The following is a 23,618-nucleotide window of genomic DNA, read 5'->3' as shown; positions in this document are numbered from 1 at the left end:
GAAATGGAGACAAATCTTATGAGGGATGATGCAGAAGTTGGGAACTGTGACAAGGACGTGTATGGCTCTATGCAATCATAGATGGGTCGTGATCACCATACTATGAGATATTGAGATTCTTTTGGTGTTTCAATGCCAAGTGTTCAGTTTGTTTGGTATTAGAACTTGCATTTAAATATAAGGGAAAAAAAACTTAAATATACTTCTTTAGATGTTTTTAATGTTGTTCTCCAGTTAGAATTGATGTTCTAATTTACATTGGTTACTATGCCAAAATTTCGGTGGCATTTCTCTTTATTGAAAACAATACTAAAATTACATACAGAACTGTATCTAAGTTTTGTCTGCGAAGAAGTTCCTAGAAGTAATGTATGAGCAAAAACTCAGTTTGGCCTGGCCCTACTTAGTGGCTTATCCTAAAGCTTTTCCATATTGGTTGGTAGTGAAAACAGAAGCATGTGTAGATGAGACTATGTGAGGCCAATCATTTCTGGGACACCCGTTTATGCATACCTATATTTCATATGCATATATGTTAGGTATTATGTTAAAATAATATTTGAAATTTTGTGCATGTTCGGTTGAATTGTCTGAGTAATTTATAAACATGGAATGAAGACGACGTGTTTATTTATTGAATGATTAATAAAGAATGCACATGGGGTTGAAAATTTGACCAAAAATTCGGACAACTCAAGCCAGTAACTAATCTGTATTGTATTCCTTTCTCAGTTTCTCTTATGTTTTCAGCTTTTCTTTATTATATGAAATATTTAACTATACACACACGGTTCTCCCTTGGTGGAAGATGTAAAATGGCATGGGAAAAGTTTGATTCGTTTTTCCTTTCGTTTTCTTTCCCTTTGTACTTATGTTTATGTGCGTAACATGGGGGCCTAACTCTGCTCTTTATTTATTCTATCAGATTCTGTTTTCATATTTTAGGTAAAAAAAAAAGGCGGAAATGAACCTGAGGTATCAGCATCCTAGAAGTAGAAACCTTACACGCAAATTTTTTTATCATCATTTCACTAACTTCCCGGGTGTCAATAATGATGGTTAAGAATGATGCCTCTGAATTGGTTCATTTTGGCAATTTGGCTTTGGGATTTCCCTCCCTTCGTCCCCAAAAATTTCAATGACGAAAGATAAAGAGAAAGGTACAAAGGAATGATGAAATGACCTTATGTCACTTGAAAGGATTTAATATGATTTCCTTTGCAATTTTTTTTTAAAAAAATTGAGTTAAAATTTTGAATGGAAATTTTGGAATTTTTTTTATAATTTTTTTTAATGTGATGGACCGATGGTTGTCGATCACTGTGCGAAAAATTATAAAAAGCATCATAAAAAGATAGCTAATATTGTAGGAGAAAAAGATTATACATTTATAAAAAGTTTTACATTATCATTTAATTATAATTTATTATTTATAGTAAGTTTATTAATTTTTATAATCATTATTTTAAAATTCATATCAATAATAATTTATGATTTTATTATCTTACTAAGGTCATCCTACTAACGATAAGGATAATGTTGGGCCTTCGAAACTGAGGTCATATATCTATGGGGTTGCTATTGTCACTATCACAATTTTTAATTGCAGTACCAAGCATGTGGAAATGATCATTCTATACTTCTGAGTTTCCTATATCCCCATTTCTTCTCTATTCTTCTCTCATTTATCCATCATGACACCCCACCACCCTCTTCATCTCTCACTTTTTTCTCTTCTAATCTCTTTCATTGGATATATATGAGACTTGATAAGAACATTTTAATTTTTTTAGCCAATAAAATTGTGATTCCATTTTTTTAAATTTTTGAACTTCTCAATGGAATCATGATTTCATTTTGTATTTACATAAACAATAACATAATTTCATCATAAACAAAAATCTAATCACATTCTCATTGTGTTTTTGTCAAAAGGGTAATTTTGAAATAAAATGAAAAGACACCCTCTTGGGTTGTGGCATTAGCAATTTTGGAAATGAAATAGTAACTCCCTATCTCTATTCGTAGAACGCGCGACAATTACATGGGCCTGTCAGGTAAGGAAAAATAGATGATAGTGAGGACTGCATGATAAAGTGAAATTATAATTATTAATTAAAATTTAACAGTTAATGTTTAATAATTTTTAATTTATTATATAAATACATACATATATTTATTTTTATAAAATCTTAATTATTAATTAAAAATAGTATATACGTATATTTTTTTAATTAATCATTGTTAATGGTAATGGTCTTATCATTTTCTATTTCTAGTCAAGTTCCATGCAAATTTGATTTTTCTTTGATTGAATGAACTAAGCCTGTCTTAGAAAACGTTCACGAATAAATAAATAAAAAACCATGCGCCTCTTTTAACCAAAAAATCTGTAGTGATATTGGGGGCATCTCCTGAATGTTCAAAATTCAAAGTTTTTAATCCATGCATGTGAAGTTATGGGTTATTCATCTAAGAATAAATAAAATTTCTACCAACCGTTATATTTTCTTACATTGGGAGTTTGTAAAGATTTCTCTTAACAACGTGACAAACTTCTCCCCGTAGATTATTGTATACCATGTGATGACGTTAAATGAAACAGTTAAACGATGTAATATTTTAATGGTTCAACAGTTTTACTGTTAAATTTACTCTTTAAATTTTTAGAACAACGAGAATTCAAAAACTATGCTTGTATAATAAAAACATATTAAAATATAAATAAAATGCTTTTAAAAATAGACACACGCGCGCGGGCACACTTCTCAAATTGGCTGGTTTGAGTAAGTAATTTAAAAAAGAAAACCACATTTTTTAATGTCAAATTTATAAAGTGATTATATATTTTAAGGGAATTTTAATGCATGCTGTAAAGAAAAATTATTTTATAAACATGGAACTGTAGGCGAAAAGGCACGTAATTTTTTTTTTATTTTTTTATATTAAAGTCATCGAAGTGCAATTAAAGATTAAAGAATACTTTGCAAAAGCAGCATTTTCAACTGTAAAAAATGTTCATCCAAACGAGTATTTTGTATTAATTAAAAAAACACTTTTTTCAGTTAAAAATGCTGAAAGTCATTCTTTGTGTGTGTGTGTATATATATAAAATCCTTAATTAATACTTTTAATGCAAATCCATAACCCCTATCTTGTTATATATGTATGAGGCCAGATGATAGGTCCTCGTGGCTCTATCTCGAGGCATGAGGGAAAGGAAAAAGGAAAAAGACAAGAGATTTTATAAATTGTTTAGCTAGAGAAAATATTCTATAATTTGGTTTTGTTTTATGCTATTCTTTAATTTCACGAGCATATAAAGCAAATAATAAAAATAATTTTTTTTTTATTTTATATTTTCAGTTTTCGTTTTGATTTTTTTTTCTTAAATAAAGCTGATGGTTTCTTACTTATTGATTATTTGAAACAATAATCAAAACAAAATATTGATATTCGAATTTGCTAACATTTTGGTTTTTTTAACTTCTACATCTACATCCTCCCGTAAAAAAAAGAAAAAGAAAAACCTTCTACATCTGCATTAAACTCTTTACCTAAAAAATAACAACAAAGTTTGGCAGTAAATATAAATAGACACTTAATAACGATTTGAGCATTATGAGAGTTTAGAATAATGATCAATGAAAAGGTAGAAAAAGATAGATATAATTATTATTAAAGTCTTTGGCACAACTTTGAACTGAAATTAAAATGTTAAAATCATACGACATCAAATAAAAAAAAGTCAAATTAGTTTTTCTGAGACTTGGACAAACTTTACTTTTTAAACTAATTTTTAGAGTTAGTTGAATTAAACTCAATTTATTTTTAATGTATGCAATATTACATGTTTTAAATGGATCGAGCCAAGTTTAAATTAATTTATAACGTAACTCAATTAAACATAATTGAATTTGGTTAGTTTTACCCTTTTTTTTCTTTTCTAAACAATCCAAACCATTTCAGCTCAACCTTAATTGAGTTGGTTGGGATGGAATAATGAACATTCTGACCATTTAAATTTCTCTATCACTTTAATTTAAGGTCGGATCCTCCATTGCATCACTTTTAGTAGTAAAAAAAAAAGTTTGTTACTAGTAATTGTGTGGTTAACATCGTTATCAATTTAAACGAACATTTTATTGATTATGGGCATTGGTTGCCATTTAATAGTATCTAGAAGCAAAAGAGGAAGAGATGGGGATAGGGGTCCAGTAAAATATCTTGTTTCTTTGTCAAACATTGTGCAATGCAAGTTGTTGAAATGGACGCCCAAAGTTACGCTAATTACAACCACTTCCCTAACTGCCCTTTTATTCTTCAACCCTACTTCTCCTATTTTCCTTTTTTTCTTTTCCATTTTCTACTCTCAATAAAGTAAAATATAGGTAAAGTCTACCGCTATTTAGGATATTAGTCAAAAAAATTAAAAAAATATTTTTTTTATTAAAATACATAAAATAATATTGTTTATAACTTCTTTTGAATATTTTTATAATTTTTACAATAACTTTTAATTTTTAATTAATGTCTTAACAACGGTAAAACAAAAAAAATAAAAAATATCTCAATACTAAAAAGGAAAAAAATGCTGGTATCTTTTTCTCTTGTGGCGCACGAAGAACGCGTCTAACAGGCACCTCTAGTTTTTCTACTTTTTTTCTTTTCGTGTTGACTTTTTTGCCCTCAACTTGTGGTCCCACACCACGGCGCCGTGTACCGCCGCCGCTCCGCCAGCAGCCCCTGCCGGAACACTACCGAGCACTCCGGCAGCTCTCCGAGGTCGGCGAAGAGCGACTCGTCCTCCTCCCTCATCGGAATCAGCGCCACGTCAGCATGGTACGTCGTAGCCATAAACGGGCTTTCGAGAACCGTGGACGACGTCGCTTCCATCTCCCCCAGCCACCCCAATTCTTCCGCGGTTGTTATCATGGACTCGTCCGCGAACTTCTCCTCCGGTTCGACCGGGTCCGGAACCGGTTCAGGTTTTTTGGTGGGCCTGGCGTGGTTTCTAGAAGGTGGCCAGGGATGGTTGTGGTCGGAGGAGTAAGTGACGACTAGCATCGTGGGGTCCACGCAGCTCCTTTCCACTTGTTTCCGTGCCGGACACCCCTTCGAACTGCTACACCTGTAGTACCCTCTGTGTCATAAACAACAAACACTTTCACTAATCAAATTAACAAACAGTTTCTTGTCGTCGGTTATATATATATATATATATATATATATATATGTTCACAAATTAACCTTAAAATAACCAAAGTGTTGTTGCAATGCAATGGAATTATATAATTACCTGGGATAAGGGGAACCCTTGATGGGTTTCTGGCCGTACTTTCTCCATGCCCATGAATCCGAGGGTGGGGTGTTGCTCTCTCCTTTTAGCCTACACCCTTCTGTCTCCTTCATTGGGATTTGCACCACCCTTTTCTGTATTGCCCTCCTGCTTATTTCAACATAATCAATTACATCAATATTACCCTCTCAAAATTCCATAGCTATATATACACACTAACTAGCCAGGTGTTGTTAGAAGTATAGAATTTCTCATATCAAGAATTGTCATTTTACTAGAGAAATCTAAGAGTTTTTGATACAATAGTTGAATAAGCTTACACACTAATAAAAGAAAGAAGAAGAGAAAATTTCTCAATATCAATACCAAAATCTTAAATTTTGGAGAGTATATATATGCAATTTCTCATATCGTTGTTGTTCCTTTGAGAATTCGTTCCTAGTATTAATTTCCTTATATGTAATGTTTCGATTTTAAACGGAAGGTAATTAGGTATATATGTAGATAGCAAGAAGGACTAAGGAGTACTAACCTTCTCTTTGATGAGGAAGTGGGGGAGGGGACTAAGCCATCGATGTTGAACACAGTGGAAGAAGGAGGGGACTCGGCAAGGTTTTCTTGAGCTATATCAGTGTCTTGATCTTGTTCACTGGTATATGAGTTAACGTTGCGGTTCTTTTTTCTGAACTTGCTATCCATTTGTTGAGATTTGGAGCTGGCAACTGTGTTGAGTGTGATATTATATATTGAGCCCTGGATCCCACCTAGAAGGTGGCGATGGTGATGACCATGGCTAATGGAAAAAAAGGGTTAGCTAGATTATACCAGAATACAAGGAAATTAAGACAATTAAGGAAAAGGAAATTAAAGGGGGAGGAGGAGAGAGAAGGTGGGGTGCCCCTTTAAAAACGGGGGCTTCCTGTGTTGACAGATTGGCTTTGTCTTTGTTTATTAGGGGACGTGAGAGCAAATACTTCATCATATCCGAACAAACGCTAATTTATATATGAATATGTCATTTGAAAGCAACCCCATGATTTCTTTAGTCGTTATTTTATGTGAAATTTCCTTAAGGATAAGCCCATTCATTAGTTTAATGGAACTAAGTCTCCCCTTTTTGTCATATCTGGGGCACCCTTTCAAACACAACTTAGTCTACTTTTGCTTACATATATAGTGTACCCAGTATTAACTCCTCAATTTTAATTAATTAGCTGGGTTGTTATGTATGGAATGGAGCATCTTCTTCATATTATTATATAATATATAACGAAGATGATAATTGAAGCGTTTTACGTTGACGTTAGTTAAAAACGGATCCAGATTTCTTGCTGTCAGGAAAAAACACACATTTCAGTCAGATGATTAAAATTGTTTGATAAAGATTTAACAGTTCATAATTTTTTTTAATAAACTTAATTAAAAAATACCTTTAAAATACTAACTATCTGATTGAATCAGACGGTCATTCATAACTGCGTGAATGCAAGTAATCCATTTCCATCAAAAACAGGGTGAAAAACCAAAAAGGTACAAGTTCCATACTCCAAGTGCGTAGGCTATATATTAAAGATAAGTTTTTTCATAAAAAATTACAAAAAGAAATATTCATTTTTAAATATTATATTTAACAAAATGTTGAAAATATTGGTTTCTCATTTGAGATTAAAATCACATAATTTTTTTTATAATTTTTAGGGGTTTTTTTATCAACAATTTTTAGGGAGTTAAATATAAAGAATTTTTTATATAAAGATTTAAATTAAAAAAATACTCCTTCAATTCATCCTAAAATAAGTATCACCTAAGTTGTTTTATAAAATTAACCTTATTAAACAAATGAAAGGAAATAATATTAGTATTTGATTCAAAAACTAAAATAACATATATTATAGGTATGAGTGAAAATGAATAATTAATATTATATTGAAAATTTATGTGACATTTATTTTGGGATATTTTTTTTTCTTTCTATATGTGACATTTATTTTGGGATCATTGTTTTATGAATAAAAATTATACTTAAACTATATAGAAATTAATAAAGGTGCCAAACTTTTCGCCAAACATAAAAGGGCTAGCTGGAGGAACAAAACTGGCTTTCTTAAGCCAAACCAACGAGAACCTTTTCTGTGGTACATGTAATAATAATTAAATTAGTTATATTATGTATTGCATTATCATTAGTTAACCAGTAGTTGGTCATGTACGATACATGCCTAATTTCTTTTAAAGATAGTTTTGAATTCAAATTTTATGTATGAAAATGAAAAAGAGATAAATAAATAAAAAAAGTAAATTTTGAGTTGTTTGATTTGAGGGATATAGAAGTGAAATTGAGAAGAGAAAATATTAAAATTTCTTCTGACCTTGAGAATCCTAGGATGAACAGGTGATTCATCATGGATCATTATTTAAGAAGCACAAGGTTATTATACACCATAGTCTAGCATCGGGAACGACGTTGCAACCTCAAATCTTGGTCGGAATCCTCACTTGTTGACGAAATCCACCAGATTCAAACGCACAAGCTACTCTTAGAACTCATGGCCTCTCTCGGAATCCTTCGTCATCCTCACATCCACGAACAAACAAAAAAATCTCACCTTCTCCCCTGCATCCCTCCATGGACACCTCCTCCAACATTATCATGTACCTCTTCCGCCATTTAATCTTAAACCCAAACAACCCATTTTTTTTTTATTACCATATATGAAACCCAATTGATAAATTTTGCTATCGTTTCCATTTCACGATTGTTGCTTCAATCAGAAATTAGAAACCGGAAATTCAAAAGCTTTTTAAATCTATTTGGTAAAAGTTTATGACTTTACATCGATATGTTTTTCACAAAATTGTTCACATGAAATGTGAAAATCTAAACTTTCCAAGATAAGAAGAAAAATTTAACAATATGAAAATATTGCAATATTTTTATTAGCTCACTTAATATACTTATATAAAGTTTTGAATTTTTTATGAAATATATTTCCTTCTGTCCTTAATATAAGATACTATTTAAAAGAAATTGATGATCATTTTTTATAAGGCATTTAACAATTTTTAAGAATTATTTAGTATTTTTACTAGTTATTTTTATTAAATATTCTAAATATTTGTGCATTTTATTGATTGAGGTGTATAATACTCTTATACTTTAATGTTTTCACATCACCCACGATAAGATAAAGATTATTAATACGAATAAAATTTGTACTACCGTAGTCTTTGAATATAAGATCATTTTCATTTTATTGCTTAACCCTTTTTATCATATACTCTTATATAATTAATTACAATTTTTTCTATGTAAACATTAATTATTCCTAGATGAGAAAGAATTAGATGAAGAAAAAATAAAATATAATTTTGAAATAACGGTAAAATAATTGGTACATTTTTTTTATATCTATTGGTGTTGTTTTTTTAATACATCATCTTTCTCTCCATCTTGATAAAAAGTGCATAAAGGGAAATTACTATATATAAAGAGCTAATTAGCTAAAGCTATTATCCATGGGTTGTATATACGATTACATATGATTCCTTCTGAATTTATATATAAGTAAAAATAATTATTTTTAAGTAGATTAGATGATTAATTAAAATAATTTAATTTTATAAATCTCGAGTAAAAAACAAAATTATTTCTAGAACATCTTTCATTAAATTTTTATATCAAGAATAAAATAAAGTCTTTGAAAATAAAGTTATAATTAAATGAAATATATTTTAAAAAATAATATCATTAAAAATGAGTAAAACTAATCAGATTTACTTATATTTAAGTACAAAATACAAAATATTTTTTTAAAATATGACTAAAATTAATTAGATTTATTTATATTTAACTACAAAATAATTTTTTTTGTTAATATACGAGTTATGAGAAAATACATAAAAGGGATATTCATAGTAGTTCAGATCCACTTTTCAGTTTTCATATTGCAACTATATAACTAATTAATCATTGGTTAATTAGTAGGATAGTGAAAAAAAGGAAGCAAAACAACAAAACTGAGCTAAACAACGGTCACCAACCCCAAAATTGTTTAATATACCTTTAAATATTGATGATTATATGATCACATTTATTTTGGATCAAAATTCTAGAGAATGGGTAGCTATCGAAAAGTTTAAGTAACATTTTCATTTTTGTCATGACGTATCATTTAATATTCAGATCCCATTAGTTTTGACTGAGTCACTTATGGTTGGATCTGTCGCTCTCTAATGTGAAAGGGAATGGAAGTACCTATTGGCCAATATGTTACATAAAAAATATCAAAGTCCAGAAAATAAATCAATATAGTTTTCTAAGGTGCCTAAAAGCGTGAAGCAATGCAACAACTGGTTTTATATTATTGATCGTTTATTATCTCCAGCAACCCAAATTTTATATTGTGAAACTCGTTCAATCCATTTTTATTTTCTACATTTTGTCAGAAAAATAATAACTATATCAATCTACAAATGAATCGGGGGAAAAAATAATGTATTTGATACGTTTCTTGTTTCCCAAATTTTGACTTCCTTTCCTTACGGCATTAGTGATGCACATTATTCTCCACCTTAAATTTCTTTCTTATTATATACTACCTTCTCTGGATATCTTATATATTTTCGCTTTTGTTTATTTTACAAAAGATCGTGACAGAATCTAAATCTTCTTTCCAAAATAATCGAAGGCCTACTTATGACTCATTATATAGGTGTTTAATGGAGTAGTTTCTATTTATACAACAATTATCCTTAAATTCATGTAAATTTCTAACTTTTGTTTTTGTTGTTGCGATGATCGTTAAGCATTACTACTACAGTATATTATTTTGCCCTGTCAAATGGCTCATCATGATGTCACCGCCACCTTTCAAGAAACAGAAATTTCTTCGTTTCTTCGTTTCATTTTTCAAACCCCTTAATTAATTATATGACAGATTTATAAGTTTCACTTCTTTAAAAAAAAAAAAAAAGAGTACTACTCACTTGAATAAATACTATATCTATTGATAGTATAAAAACAAGTTACATTACCATCTAATTATACTTGCAAGTAAGTTTCTTAATTTTTATCATAATTAACTTAAAAGTCACACTTATCATAATTTCTAATTAGTAGATGATGTAAAAAAATTATGCTAACATTTCATAAATATTAAAATCTCTATATATGTATAAAAAAAATGTATTAAATTCAAAATTTTAACTACATTTTTTATTCAATTTAACCCTCTCTTTGTACGGGATAATCATTTAAAAATATATAAACAATGAAAATTCTAAAATTAACTGGATATAATTTCCCACTTAATTCTACCGCATTTTTATGCATCGATTAAACCATTTTGATTAACACCTTTATTTCTTCATTTATCAAATTAATAATTTAAAATGGATGAGTAAGTATTTGCTACCTTTAAATAAATTACTGGCTGAACCAGATGAGGGATCAAAACATCTCACTTCCACACGCCGAACATTTTTCATTTTTGTCCTTTTCCTAAGCTAAACTTTGACAAAGGTTGCTTGATTGTTTTGCTTCCGTGGGAAAGTTATTTCCTTTTTTTTTCTTTTTATCGAAGCCATGTAGTATAAATTAATTAATAGTAAATGATATCCTCATGAATCCTCCAAGTGTGTATTGTTCGAGTTTTCAAAGAATAATGCCAATTTGATGATCCCCATGCTCTCTGTTTTGTAAAGACTTAAGACAATTAATTTTAGGAAATTAAAGGCAAAATTGGAACACAAGACTTTACAAAAAGATGTCGAAGCTTTGGAGTCCCAACATGTACATGCATTATGCATAGGTAGTTAAATAAAAAAAAATTGGCACCCTTACAAGACTTATACCTGTCGGCCCAACCCAAAATACAACAAGAGAACATACCAACAGACCTTAACAAAAGAAATAAGAAAAAAAAGGTAAGATAACAGTGTTTAGGAAATGGAAATGGGCGGAGAAGATAATAAGTTTAAATTTTCTTCTATTTCACTTTTATTCCAAATTTTTTTTTTATCTCTCTTAGCATAAACATTTTCCTTGCAGTTAACTTTCCCACAGTTCAGTGAGTTCACTATGCAGTTACGATACAAGGATTACAATTTTTTCTTTTTGATTAACTTTGTTCATTGAGTTTCCTTTTTAATTCCGACTGCAGCTAATCCACACCCGTCTATAACTGAGAAATGGCTGAAAGCTACAGTCCATGAATTCGTGTAGGGATGCTCATGATTGATTATTCAAATAACGATAATCATAATTAATAAATAATTAGATTATAAGTTGTTATTATAATCATAATCATAACTAATTTTATATATAATTTATTATAATTTAGTATAACCAGTTATGAATATATAATTAGTTAATTTGAGCACCCCTACATGGGTGTAACATGAGGAATGAGGACAATTATAAATGTTTATTAGAATGTATTTGGATTGGATTCAATTTTCTCATAATCAATTTCAATTCTACCTTGTAAGTCAAAATAATAATCAGTTATTTTTATTTATAAAGTTTTTACTATTATTTTGGACTCAGAATCTATATTTTGATAGCTATTCAAACAACACACTATTAGAGACGAGAGTTGTCAAGAGACTGAATTTGGAGAAGAGAGGGACGGAGGAGGTGGGGTGGGGGAAGAGAGAAAAGAAGAAAGAAAAAAAAAGAAAGAATCCGAAGGGACACATTTTTTTCTGTTTTTAACCAATTTTTTTCAATATGGATGCTTGTATTTTTTTATTATCAATTTTATGTATTATGGTAAGTTTAAATTATATTCATAAATAAATATATTAATTATTAATAAATTTTGTATTTTTGTTATAAATTTTTTGAAATTAAAAAATATATAATTAGTTAATTTTCATTGTTTTAAAATAATTTATAAATAAATATTAGAAGGTGGGTCCCTGTAGGATCTACAAAAATTTAATATCTTAAAATGAGATATACCATTAGAGTAAAAAATATAAGAAATATTGAGAATGATATACAACTGTTGAGATTCACCAAATAAATAATTAAGATTTCAAATTAAAATCTACTATTGGAAATGCCGTCAATAAAATGTATTATTTACCTACACAAACCAAATGAAAATAAGAGATTAATATTATTTTGGGTTCTCTACTTAGTAAAGTTCATTTGACATTTCACATGGAAGATGATTCATGTTAAGCATGTAGAGGAGGCTTATTTTCAAGGAAAAAGAACCAATAAAAGAGGGGGGGGGGGGGGGGGGAGGGAAAAAGAAAACTCTCATAATCACCCAATAGTCACCATAAAATTCATTCTTTTGTCATTGAATTTGGTTAAAATTTGAGCAATAGATTCAAGACGCGTTATTCTTGATTTTCAGAAGTTAGACTGGGGATTGAGGTAACTCTGTTTGCAGATTCAAGAGCTTGAATTGCATAATAACTGTTTTTGGGTAATTTCTCATTTGTAACCATTGATATATATTTAGCCGATTATTAACACAATTTGTAACCCTATTTGAGACTTATTGGTATCTTTATTTGAACATTGTAGAATTATTTTTGGTTTGAATGGCTTTTGATTTTTACCTTTGTATTGTTAATTTTTCTTGTATATTTGTGTTCTTTTGTCTCTAGCTATTTGTTTGTTGTTGCTATTTCCAAATTCTTATAAATTGGAAGGAATTTATTTTTCACTTGCATATTGTGCAATTGTATTTATGCTGTTGTCTTGTTATTTTCCCTATAAAATATCTCTCCTATATCACTCCACTCTATTTCTTTCATCCCAAAAATCAATTTAACTAAAGAGTGTTGTTTCTGTAATTCCCTCGCACTTTATATATGAAGGAAAATTTTAGTCTAAAGTCTGGTTTCAAAGGAATTTTTAATGAAAAAAAGACATAGAAAGAGCTTTATCTCCTCTAAATGGGTCTCTACTCACTTCACCTCAGATTAGGCGAGATACAAAGCGATTTCTAGATATTTATAACTTAAGATCAGCAAAAAAATAAAAACACAGAAATTCACAACAGAAGTTAACAAATTAATATCTAATTCCCCAACAAGTTAGTATATGAAAAATGTGAATTATGAACACGAATTCATGATCCGTTTGTTAAGAAATTTTTTGTGTGCATTGGCAAAAGGCACGATGGGTAAATCAATAAGTCAATCTCTCATACTCAACGACTCTATTTGGTTAGGAATCAACATTTAAAAGTAGGAAAATGATTGTTTGTTTAGAAACGGCGGCGGCGCATAATCAATTTTCGGACAAAAAAATGGTGTCACCGTGAATTTTGAGAAGCAACTATGTGTTGTTGTGGCTCCACCGTGAGATTGGCCACGATTTTTTTTTTCACTTTGCTGCCACCCTAAACACACTAAATAATCTTTGATAGTGGAAAGCCTTACTCAACCTTTTTCCCCTCCCATGTCACCAATATGATTTATATTAAAGATGAACGTGAAATTGGTATTAACTAGTTTGAGATACACAAGATGCTGAACAGATTAAAGCACTTAAAAAAAGTTACAAATCACAGCATTTGTCAAACTTCTGCGAGTCCTTTTCACCACTCTGCTTTCCAATAGCTTTTAGAAGCGCTTCAGTAATGTCTCTTACATCCAGCGTTTGGTTCTCAGCCACAGCAATGGCTTCCAGAGAAAAACCATTTTCACATGAAACTCTGGCTTGTTGAACATTCAGACACATCTCATCAAATGCCTCTAAAATAGACACCAGATTGTCACCTCCTTTCTCAGACGTGACCCTCACCATAAAAGTTCCTGCCCCTACCTTCTCTATTTTCACATCCTGTTTCATTTTAATTGGAACATTAAATATATAAAAAATATTCAATATCATGTTAGCTATCATAAGCATAAAGATGTTGTGTTAACTACTTATATGATCAAAATAATGCAATATAAATAATGACAACTCTTACTCTATAAGTTAACTTTCAGAATTAAATTCATCAAACTCAAATTAAAATTCTAAAATGGTGATATAATCAAAATAATAATTCTTATAAATAGAGATAACTTTCATTTTGTAAGTTAACTTTTGAAATTAAATCGGATTCAAACCTAATGAATTCTAAAATAGCTAATGAGGTAAGTAGCCTTCCACTTGTATATATTATTTTCATCATATGCCTAGTCAACATTTGATCTCTAACATGTCATTCATGATAGGATATTTTCATTTCTATATATAGGCCTTGTTTTTAATGTGTGCCTTTGAGGAAAGGTTAGGAGAATAAGCATACCTTGTTCTCTTTGACATGGTTCGATTGGCTAATGAACTCTCTTCTGGTGGCTAACAGGTTTTCATACTGTCTTTTGACAGTTTCCAGTGCGAGCTTTAGTTTGTATAAGCGTAGAACGGTACTCTTGACAAGGGAGGTTCTCTTGGCCTTCAGAACAAAACATGTACAGAAACAATTACTTCATTGCATGAAAAATAGTTATTATCATTTTGAGACCATGGGAAAGAAATTGAGGTTGCAATAGATGGTGTTAGATAGCATTACAGAGTTTGAGCAGGTAAGTACTCGCACAATGCGAAGTTTTCTGCGCAGTGAAATCCTTTTCTGCACCCTGCAAGCCATCTCCTCTGTATAGCAGTATTTTTTCTATAACTTTATCTTCCTCTCTAGTGAATGTGAATGTTATATTTGTGATTTGTGACTTGTGAGTACTTAACTCTGGCAGGGTATTTATAGATGGTGAATGGAGTGATGTGTCTCGGATTCTTTGCCATTTTTGAATTCATAAAAATAGCCCATTTCTACTTTAATAAAAACCCAAATTTAAATTTGGATAAAGACTAGCTGATACCTCCACACCTATTTCACGTAGTGACGTGGGAAAAAGAAAGCCACTGACGAGACTGTGAATGATAAAAAAATGAAGAGAGACAAAGAGACATGAGTCACATAGCATTGGTGTTTGTTTTGAACGAAATCAATTTTAATAAAATTATTTTTAAATTATTAAACGTAATTGAAATGCATACTTAAATTAATTTCAATTATAAATTTATATTGGAATGTATAGTTTTTATTGAAAAATATTAAAAAAAGAAGGACTAAGAACATAAAAAATTAAGGTTGATATAAATTATTCAAGGTTTATAATGATTTATAGTTTTATACGTACACTTCTTCTCTTTGAAATGATGGGATTTTCATTAGCACAGAATCAGTCATACAATTTTCATTTACAAGTACGTAATGAGTGATAATATTTAATAAAAGAAAATTCATAAAATGTAACATAAGTGACTAGTACTTTAAATTCTTTAGACACGTGTTAGGAGTTGAATTCTTAATTATGTGAATAGAATAATACTATGTTAATAGTATTTTTATTCTGTTTTAATTTTTTTTTATTTGGCTTATCTCATTTTATTTTATTATACTGCCGATCGAGATTAATTGATTATTGAAAGTATATGTTTCATTTTATTTTGAATCACCAAATTCATGGCATAGTAAAATAGATTTTCATGATTTATGTGCATCCCTTCTGGAGATATATGTACCTACATTGTAAATGAAAAAAGCAAAGGCAAGTACACACTAGTTTATTTCTCATTTCTCAAGGTGCTAGATACAAAGCCCTTATCAGCGCAGAGCAGAGTGGGTGAAAGGGATTGGTAGGAATCACAGAAACTGAACAAGGGGGAGCATAAAAAGGTGGATGATATAGTTTGCATGGGAAGGGATGTGGGAACTGAACCAATGGACAATAAGAGAGGATGGTATTTCTCAGTGACTGCCAATGAGGCATAGATGCATGCATATCACAAACACCCTTCACGGGCCTCTGTTTCATTTTCATTTGCCTTTGTCTCTCTCTACTCTACCTCTTCCATTGCAATTTGCATCCCATCCCATGCCAAACCTTCACTATCTAGTGGCCACAGTTGTATCACATGTACTGACACACATTTCTGTTTTATTCTTTATATCGTTCCCTTTTTCGACTTCTGCACAGCCCGATTCACTTCAATTAATTCCTAAAGTATAAAATAGCTAATTCTGCCTGCCAAATAATAATAATATTCTTTACTTTAATGTATCTTTTATAGTTCATATTAGTATGAAGTTTTTATTTATTTTATTAATGTGTTCACTATTTATATATGTAATTTTTTACGTTTAAGAAGTTAGTAGTTATGACCGACTTTCACGTTTACCAGTCAAATTCATGTGATTTTTTAACTTTTGAATGAATTTAACAAGCATGCATTTTAAAATGAAAAAAAAATCTACATACATGTTTGTACTTGGTTTTATTCAAATCTTATTTTTTTAGATAACAATATTCTACTCTTTCAAGTTTCAAATACTAACTTTTATACTGACCTTGTGTTTTTCTTTATTTGTCTCCTCTCTTTTTTTTTTTTAATTAGGTTATCATTATATTTATTATTTCCCTCTTCCTTATTATTATTTTAAGGACTGATATATGGGCATTTATTCGGTACATACACCTAGTTGATATATCCTTAATTAGTGTTTTTTTTTCCACATCATATCATATTATGATATATTTTATCTACATTTTTCTGTTTCATTCCTTTCTATTTCTGGGATTAGATTTATATACAGGTGTATAAATTATTTTTGTACTTTAAAAAATGTGAAAAGAAATAATTTATCACATTCACAACTGCATCCTCTATTTTTGGTGCAAACTTATCTAAGAAAATCATTTTCCAAGTAGGAACTTAGTAATTAAGGAGGTGTTTGGTTTGGTTGTTTTTTGTTTTTATTTTCACTAGAAATAGAAAATGATGATGGAAATGTGTTTGGTTGGATTTCTGTTTTCATTTTCAATGAAAATATTTTCCCAAACGAATCAAAAACTGAAAACAATAAAATCTCGTTTCCAGTATTTTCAGTTGAAATCAAAAATCTCATTTTGGGTAAAATGAAAACGCGGTGGCAAGAAATGTAATTTTAAGCAAATCTAAAAATATATTTCCTTTTGAAAACGCATTTTTAGTGTTTTTATTTCTTAAAAACAGAAAATAAGAAGTCAAACCAAACATGTTTTTAGAATTCTAATCTTTTGAAAATGAAAACCATTTTTAAAAAATGAAAACAAAAAATAAAAATACAAATAAAACACATTGACATTTTAATTTATTTTTTAAAATTTTAAATTGAGTTTATTAAAACAATTAGGTTTAGTTACTTGTTATATCACAATTCACAGCATAAATGTCATATAGTTGACATGATTGGTTTGTGACAGCCAGATCACAAGTAGTAGGTGACACCAAAATAATTATTGAGGTGATTTAGATTTATAATTAATTTGTGGGTATCCTATATATAATTAAGGACTAGCACGGCTATAATGATTTAATTTGTTGCAACCATGCATGTATGTAGCTAAACTAAACCAGAGATAGATAACTGATCAATGGATAAAGGAAGGAGTTTAATGAATTAGTAATTAATTATTAAATATTATTTAATAGACTGACACATATATAAAATGCAGGATGTGTGTATGTGTGCTATATAATATTAATCCAAGTTGAAGGAAACCGTTTGGAATAAACCATGGGATTGGCTGGTCATTCTCTAGAGCTAGAAATGACAAACACATAGCACATAGCAATCGAAACAACTTGTCCACTACTGAATCATCTCATTCTTGCACAGGCAAGCACTAGCACTACAAGGCAAAAAGAAAATTTGGATTTTAGTAGTTGCATGCCTCCTTAAATTGCTCTTATTAGCCTTGTTTTGTTGTACGCACTAATTTTCTCTTTTTTTGAAGGCTACGAGCTAGTATGTGAAAGAGGACTACTTTAGTGTCTCCTCATATCCTCTCATGTACCAATGACAAAAAGTTCATCCTTCCATATATTGGTTTCAGTTGTCCATTTGTGCTTGACATGTCTCTCTCTGAATGGGAAAAAGGAAGTTAGATTTGTATCTATTCATTGGCTTCTAGCTAAAAGCTCTATGCTTTTCATCTGCTTATATCCCTTATGGAATATCTAGACTCACATGCTCAAAATAAGGCAGCAATATTTGCTATACCACCCAATCTTTCCACGGGCTAACATGCTCATGTCTTTGGTTTGTGCTTCGAGGCAATGAAATAAAAGCACAAAAAAAATCGGCAATAATATAAAAGTAATGAAAACTTAGAAGGCTGATATATGAAATGACCGATCAGACTTCAGAGAGCTGGCGTTAGAGTGGTTTGAATGTCAGAATTGGTAAGATTTATATAAATATTAGGATTTAGTAGTAAGTTGCATTGTGTACCCCTTAAAAGATATTCTTTTAGGAATGCGATTATTTCGTTAATTTGTGAACGGTATACATTTATGTATAGCGAGAAATTAAACTATTTAGCGTTGAATTCACCATCGATCATAACTAATTACTAATAACCTTATTGACATGATTACAATAAAAAGTTTGCAAGTCTAAAATATACATCACAACATAATATGTGATCCTCTTCATGCTACTGTTTTTTAATCTTACATTGCGTCTTTTAAAAACTCTCCAAAGGAGACAACAAACATGTTTCACATGAATAACCAACATTTTCCATAAAAAAATATTACTAATCTCCCATAAAGAGTTCATATAACATTCTTCTTACGAAACTAAATTTTCTAAAGTAGTGATTAATCGTCTTTTTTATTGAAAAATCAATGTTTTGCATATATTATTATAACATGAAAATACATGATCATGTCCTCTTGGGGGTAATTATCTAATCTTTTCAACTTTATTCATATTAAATTCTTTTTTCGATAGTCTAGATAGTGAAAATTGTGTTATTTAGCAAGTATTGCACAAGTCCTTGTTATAACCATATATTTTACTTACTATTCATTATTTGAAAAAGGTGTGATAATGAGTTAAGAGAAAACTTGCAAGGTTTTGATAAAATTGTTATTTGATTATGTTTGAACTCCAATTTTTATCCTAATTTATCTTATTTTGACTTTATTTTGTTGTGAGAGCTTATAGGTAAGTGCAAACAATTGAGAAGGGAAGCTGATTGATTGAGAAAAGACCCAAATGAAAAAGTTTTGAGCATCTTCAAAGAGTAAAACCCATGTTGTACTTGTAGATCATGCTATTCTCACATGGTCATGGTGATTTTTCAAGAAAATTCCTCATTAGCGCCACACATTTGAGTATGATCATATTGATAACACGACTCATGTTGTTCCAAAGGAAAAAATCAGAATCAACGTCACATATCCGAGCATGACCATGCTACTAATAACATGTCCCATGATGTTTTAGAGGCAAAAATCAGAATCAATGTCACACATCCGAGCATAGTCATGCTGACCTCAGCACGACTCATGTTGACTTAGCACAACCCTTGCTAACCTCCACATTGCTGTTTAATTATCATTAGTATAAATAGAAAAAAGGGAGACATTTTTAGGTTAGCTTTTTAATACTTTTGTACAACAAGGATTTTTTGAGTTTTAGAGCTGCACCGGAAACAATTGGAATTCTAATCTGTAAGAGTTTTTGATCTCTTTCATTCTTGATGCTATTTTGTATGATGTTTGGCTATATTGTGAACATGTTGGCTAAACCCCTAGAGCTTGGATTATGATGTAATTGTACCCATATACTTTAGTTTCATATATAATTGAGTTCTCTAATGTTATTCAATTAATCTTATTGTTTTAAATTCTCTTTTACATTAGAATTAATAACTCTAATTCATAGTTAATTACATGTTAGTGACCATCTACTCATGATTAACTGACTTGCAAAATGGTAAGGTTCATAAACTTGCATGATCAAATTGGTGTCATGAATCTCCTTTTTACAAACCTCTTTATAATTTATCCTTAATCATAAATTAAATCTCAAATGACCAATTGTGAATTAATTTAGGGGAAAAAAATATTTTCAGACCTTGACCATAGGTTAAGTATTAACTTGAGGCAATCAATGATTAAATCATAAAATTAGGATTCTTAATTAAAATTGGAATAAGGGAAAAATAAGTATATGCAAATTCATAATTTGAGCTTGTCTTCATTCATACATTTTTCTTAAAAACTATTGCTTAGCTTGATTTATATTTCTTTGACACAATTGGTGAAACACTTTCAACACAAGATAAAATGTCCAAAATTATTTAGTTCTTATCATTTGAATTATTTAGGAACAACTAATTTCTAGGATATGATATCTAAACTTTCGAGTCCACGATATTATTGCATAGGATATATTTACCTTTATGCAACATTATTTTACACATCAAGTTTCTCTATTTTCAACCGTGCCATTTGGGAAGGAAGAAGTGTTGAAGTGAACAACCAACATTTTCTACTACCCAACTTAAATCTCTCTTCGAAGAGGTGTTTAATTATGCAAGCTTCCTATATGTTGGTGTTTAATTTAGGGGGTCTCTAGTTGCGACCACCCACCCTCCTTGGCCAAAAGAGACTTAGCTTCTTCATCTTGCAATTCAAGACTTCTTACCTTTTTATCATTTTCATGTCCATCATGGCATCATGTGAGTTCTACCATTTAAACCATCCACACAGCTCAAATCCTTCGTACAAACTGGAATCTTTGTTTGTGTTCACCATTATAGATACGTCACTTTTGAAAGTTAAAGTCGGGCGTGCAGGTAAATAGTACAGTCATGGTCTATAAAAATGAAGAAAAGAATGAAGTAATAAACCTTTGTGGGAATTTTGATTTTGTTGACTATCAGTAAACATAAATCCCCATAAATACTTGCTAAAACAATGTATTAGAGCTATTTTAGTCACTCTAGGTATCAACTAGGTAAAATAAACCTTGCCAACCATAAAGATAAAACCCCTCATGCTCCGTATGCCTTTTATTCTTCATGAAATATTTTATCCATGGAGTAAAATATGCTCTTCTAGATAAATATTTGAAAAATAATCTAAACACTACAATTAGTTCTTGTTCTATTTCTTTTTTCTTAGACTCATTTTTACTTCAATTAAGCAATCGTGTCAATACAAAATTCCACAGTTTGTTTGTTCCCATATATTCTAATTTATCAAATTCCACAAGTAATTCTACTTACCTTTCAAATATCTAATCTATTTTAATAAATATTTATCCTATATGCAATATCTATACTAAAATACGAATTTAAACTAAATTAGGAATAAGGAAAAAACAGAAAATTCTAGCATAAAATGAAATCTTAAGATTTTTTTTTTGAATAAAATTAATTACTGAAACTAAAAGCCAAAAGGATGAAAAAGACTTCACTCCCCAAAACTGAGGCATTCTTGTGTAAGTTATTTATAGGGCAAGTTAAGTTTCTGGTTATCTTAATCGCGAATTAAAATTGTAATTTCCCACTTGCACTTTTTAATTGCGGTCTCTAATCTCTGTTGCTATTTGCCTGCCCATGTATCAGGGGTAGCAGATCCTGGAGCTGGGAGGCGCAGCAGTGGTGGTGCCCCTCCCTTTTCTGTTTGTTTGTTGACCAAACACGTTGGGCTCAAACACAGGCCCAAACTTTTTTTCTTCTTCATGAGATTGAGATTGAGATTGAGATTGAGCTTAAGCTTAATCAGAGGCATAAATTGTTTTTTTAATGTTGAAAAGAGAAGCAAAATTAGAAAGGAAAACTCATGGGCTTGGCCCAATATCATGACAAAAGTGTATGCATTATCCAGGGATCGTACTTCCTGCAATTTTGATTTCTGAAAAGTTCCATTTCCGAAATGTAATTTGCATTCCGGAATGAAATAGAGATACAAGCAAGAGCCTATTTTCAATTAACAACTGATGGGCTTACGTTTGCCCAAATTTACTTTCGTTGGTGTTATTTACTTTTTAATTAACTATGCAACTTTTTTGTGGTGTTATTTACAAACAAAAGAATCAATAATTAAAGTGAAATAAGAACAAAATAAAAAACGAAAAATGAAAATCAAATAACAACTCATTTATCTTTTCACCTCCGGACTGCGTTGTTATATATATGTCAGATTAAACAAAAAGATAAAGCAAGAAAGGCACCAATAAGATGGAATCGGGACAAATAAACCAACTCAATGAGCCAGATCCATCAAAAGTAAAAAATGTTGTTCGCGTATTAAAATGATCAACTTTCTTTTATTTTGACTTTAACTATGTATGCATTTTTTATTTTTGTTGAATAAACTATGTATGCATTTAATAATACAGACCTGCAAACAAAGATTCAGGTGCGCATACACGGAAATCATTAATATAATATATCGAGCTGAAAAAATAATGTTGCACACCGTTTTCATTTAGTAGAGTACGGGTGTGTAAAATAATTAAATAGAGAGACTAAAATAATTTACCATAACCTGTAATAATTGTTTTCAGAATGCAAATGATAATGTTTGTTAAATAAAAAATAAGTTAGAGCATCACAATTATTACATGTTATGGTGTAGCCTCCTCCCAAAACGGAAATTGCCCGGTTATGTAGCTGCCTCGAAATGTTAAAATGATGAATGATGATAAAAAAAAAAAAAATTAATGATACATAAACGATCTCTTATTTTAAATGTTTGGTCAATATTTTTTTATTTCTTTTCTTATCACAACATAAATCTTATCATTATTATTTCTTTTTCTTTTTTTTCTCTCTCCTTATAGTACAATAAGTGTTTATCAAATATTTTTCTAAAAAAAGATAAAGATAAACTAAGTGTGTTGATAAGGTGTTTAAATATTATTATTCTTTCACAAAGAGACATATTTGATAACCACTTAATATACATGAAGAAAAAGTAAAAAAAATGAAAAATATATAAATATAATATAATTTATGATATAATAGAAAAGAGATAAAAGAAAAAAAATGAGAGATGTTAAATGTTGATGGAAATCTAAAAAAATTATGATTGTGCAGGATTCTTTCACAAGACATTCACCACGCTCTCTCTCTCTCCCACTCATTAATTTTCCACAATAATAAATGCCCAAGCTTGGGGGTTCCATGCATTCATCACTCACATTCAATCTCTCGTCACCCTCACAGTCATAGCACTCCCGTTTTCTCTCCCCCGAGAATTTAATTCCCAATTCAATTCTCAACCACCCTTTCTCACCAGTAACCAAACGAGGTCTCTAGCTACTCCCATCTTTTTCTTTCATTTTTCATGGATATTCAAGAAATTAAGAAGGATATATGACCACTAAAGTGCATGAACATCCTTCTTCATCTCTTTGATTATCCCTGAGAAATTAAAGAAATTCTTCGCCTTGGCCCAACAAAGGCTACACAAATTGTCATTCCATTCCACTCTTCTTGTATCATCATAACA

General features: G+C 30.2%; 2 protein-coding genes across 3 annotated transcripts; both read right to left on the bottom strand.

Annotated features, from left to right (window-relative positions):
- Positions 1 to 4,480: 4,480 nt before the first annotated feature.
- On the bottom strand, positions 4,481 to 6,264 carry LOC114412955 (probable WRKY transcription factor 65). The gene is made up of 3 exons (XM_028377075.1): positions 5,832 to 6,264; positions 5,300 to 5,446; positions 4,481 to 5,143 (listed from the first exon to the last, which is right to left on the bottom strand). The coding sequence occupies exons 1-3, from the start codon at positions 5,996 to 5,998 to the stop codon at positions 4,690 to 4,692; spliced, it is 768 nt and encodes a 255-aa protein (XP_028232876.1). The 5' UTR covers positions 5,999 to 6,264; the 3' UTR covers positions 4,481 to 4,689.
- Positions 6,265 to 13,739: 7,475 nt separating this feature from the next.
- LOC114412954 lies at positions 13,740 to 14,977 on the bottom strand. 2 transcript variants are annotated; one of them, XM_028377073.1, is made up of 3 exons: positions 14,830 to 14,977; positions 14,566 to 14,712; positions 13,740 to 14,108 (listed from the first exon to the last, which is right to left on the bottom strand). In XM_028377073.1, the coding sequence occupies exons 1-3, from the start codon at positions 14,905 to 14,907 to the stop codon at positions 13,824 to 13,826; spliced, it is 510 nt and encodes a 169-aa protein (XP_028232874.1). In that variant the 5' UTR covers positions 14,908 to 14,977; the 3' UTR covers positions 13,740 to 13,823. The 2 variants fall into 2 exon arrangements, with proteins under 2 accessions (XP_028232874.1, XP_028232875.1); XM_028377074.1 differs by having other exon boundaries at positions 14,851 to 14,977.
- Between the last annotated feature and the right edge of the window lie 8,641 nt (positions 14,978 to 23,618).

The sequence above is a fragment of the Glycine soja genome, chromosome 5, assembly GCF_004193775.1.
Source record: "Glycine soja cultivar W05 chromosome 5, ASM419377v2, whole genome shotgun sequence".
NCBI lineage: Eukaryota > Viridiplantae > Streptophyta > Magnoliopsida > Fabales > Fabaceae > Glycine > Glycine soja.
This window is presented reverse-complemented; position numbering and strand designations above follow the sequence as displayed.

Excerpts from the sequence above, each read along its gene's own strand:
- LOC114412955 (XM_028377075.1), bottom strand. The coding sequence starts at position 5,998 with ATGGATAGCAAGTTCAGAAAAAAGAACCGCAACGTTAACTCATATACC. Across the intron at positions 5,447-5,831 it reads ACTTCCTCATCAAAGAGAAG|GAGGGCAATACAGAAAAGGG; the intron begins GTTAGTACTCCT and ends TGAAATAAGCAG. Across the intron at positions 5,144-5,299 it reads AAGGGTTCCCCTTATCCCAG|AGGGTACTACAGGTGTAGCA; the intron begins GTAATTATATAA and ends TTTATGACACAG.
- LOC114412954 (XM_028377073.1), bottom strand. The coding sequence starts at position 14,907 with ATGGCTTGCAGGGTGCAGAAAAGGATTTCACTGCGCAGAAAACTTCGC. Across the intron at positions 14,713-14,829 it reads TACTTACCTGCTCAAACTCT|GCCAAGAGAACCTCCCTTGT; the intron begins GTAATGCTATCT and ends TTTGTTCTGAAG. Across the intron at positions 14,109-14,565 it reads ACCATGTCAAAGAGAACAAG|GATGTGAAAATAGAGAAGGT; the intron begins GTATGCTTATTC and ends AAAATGAAACAG.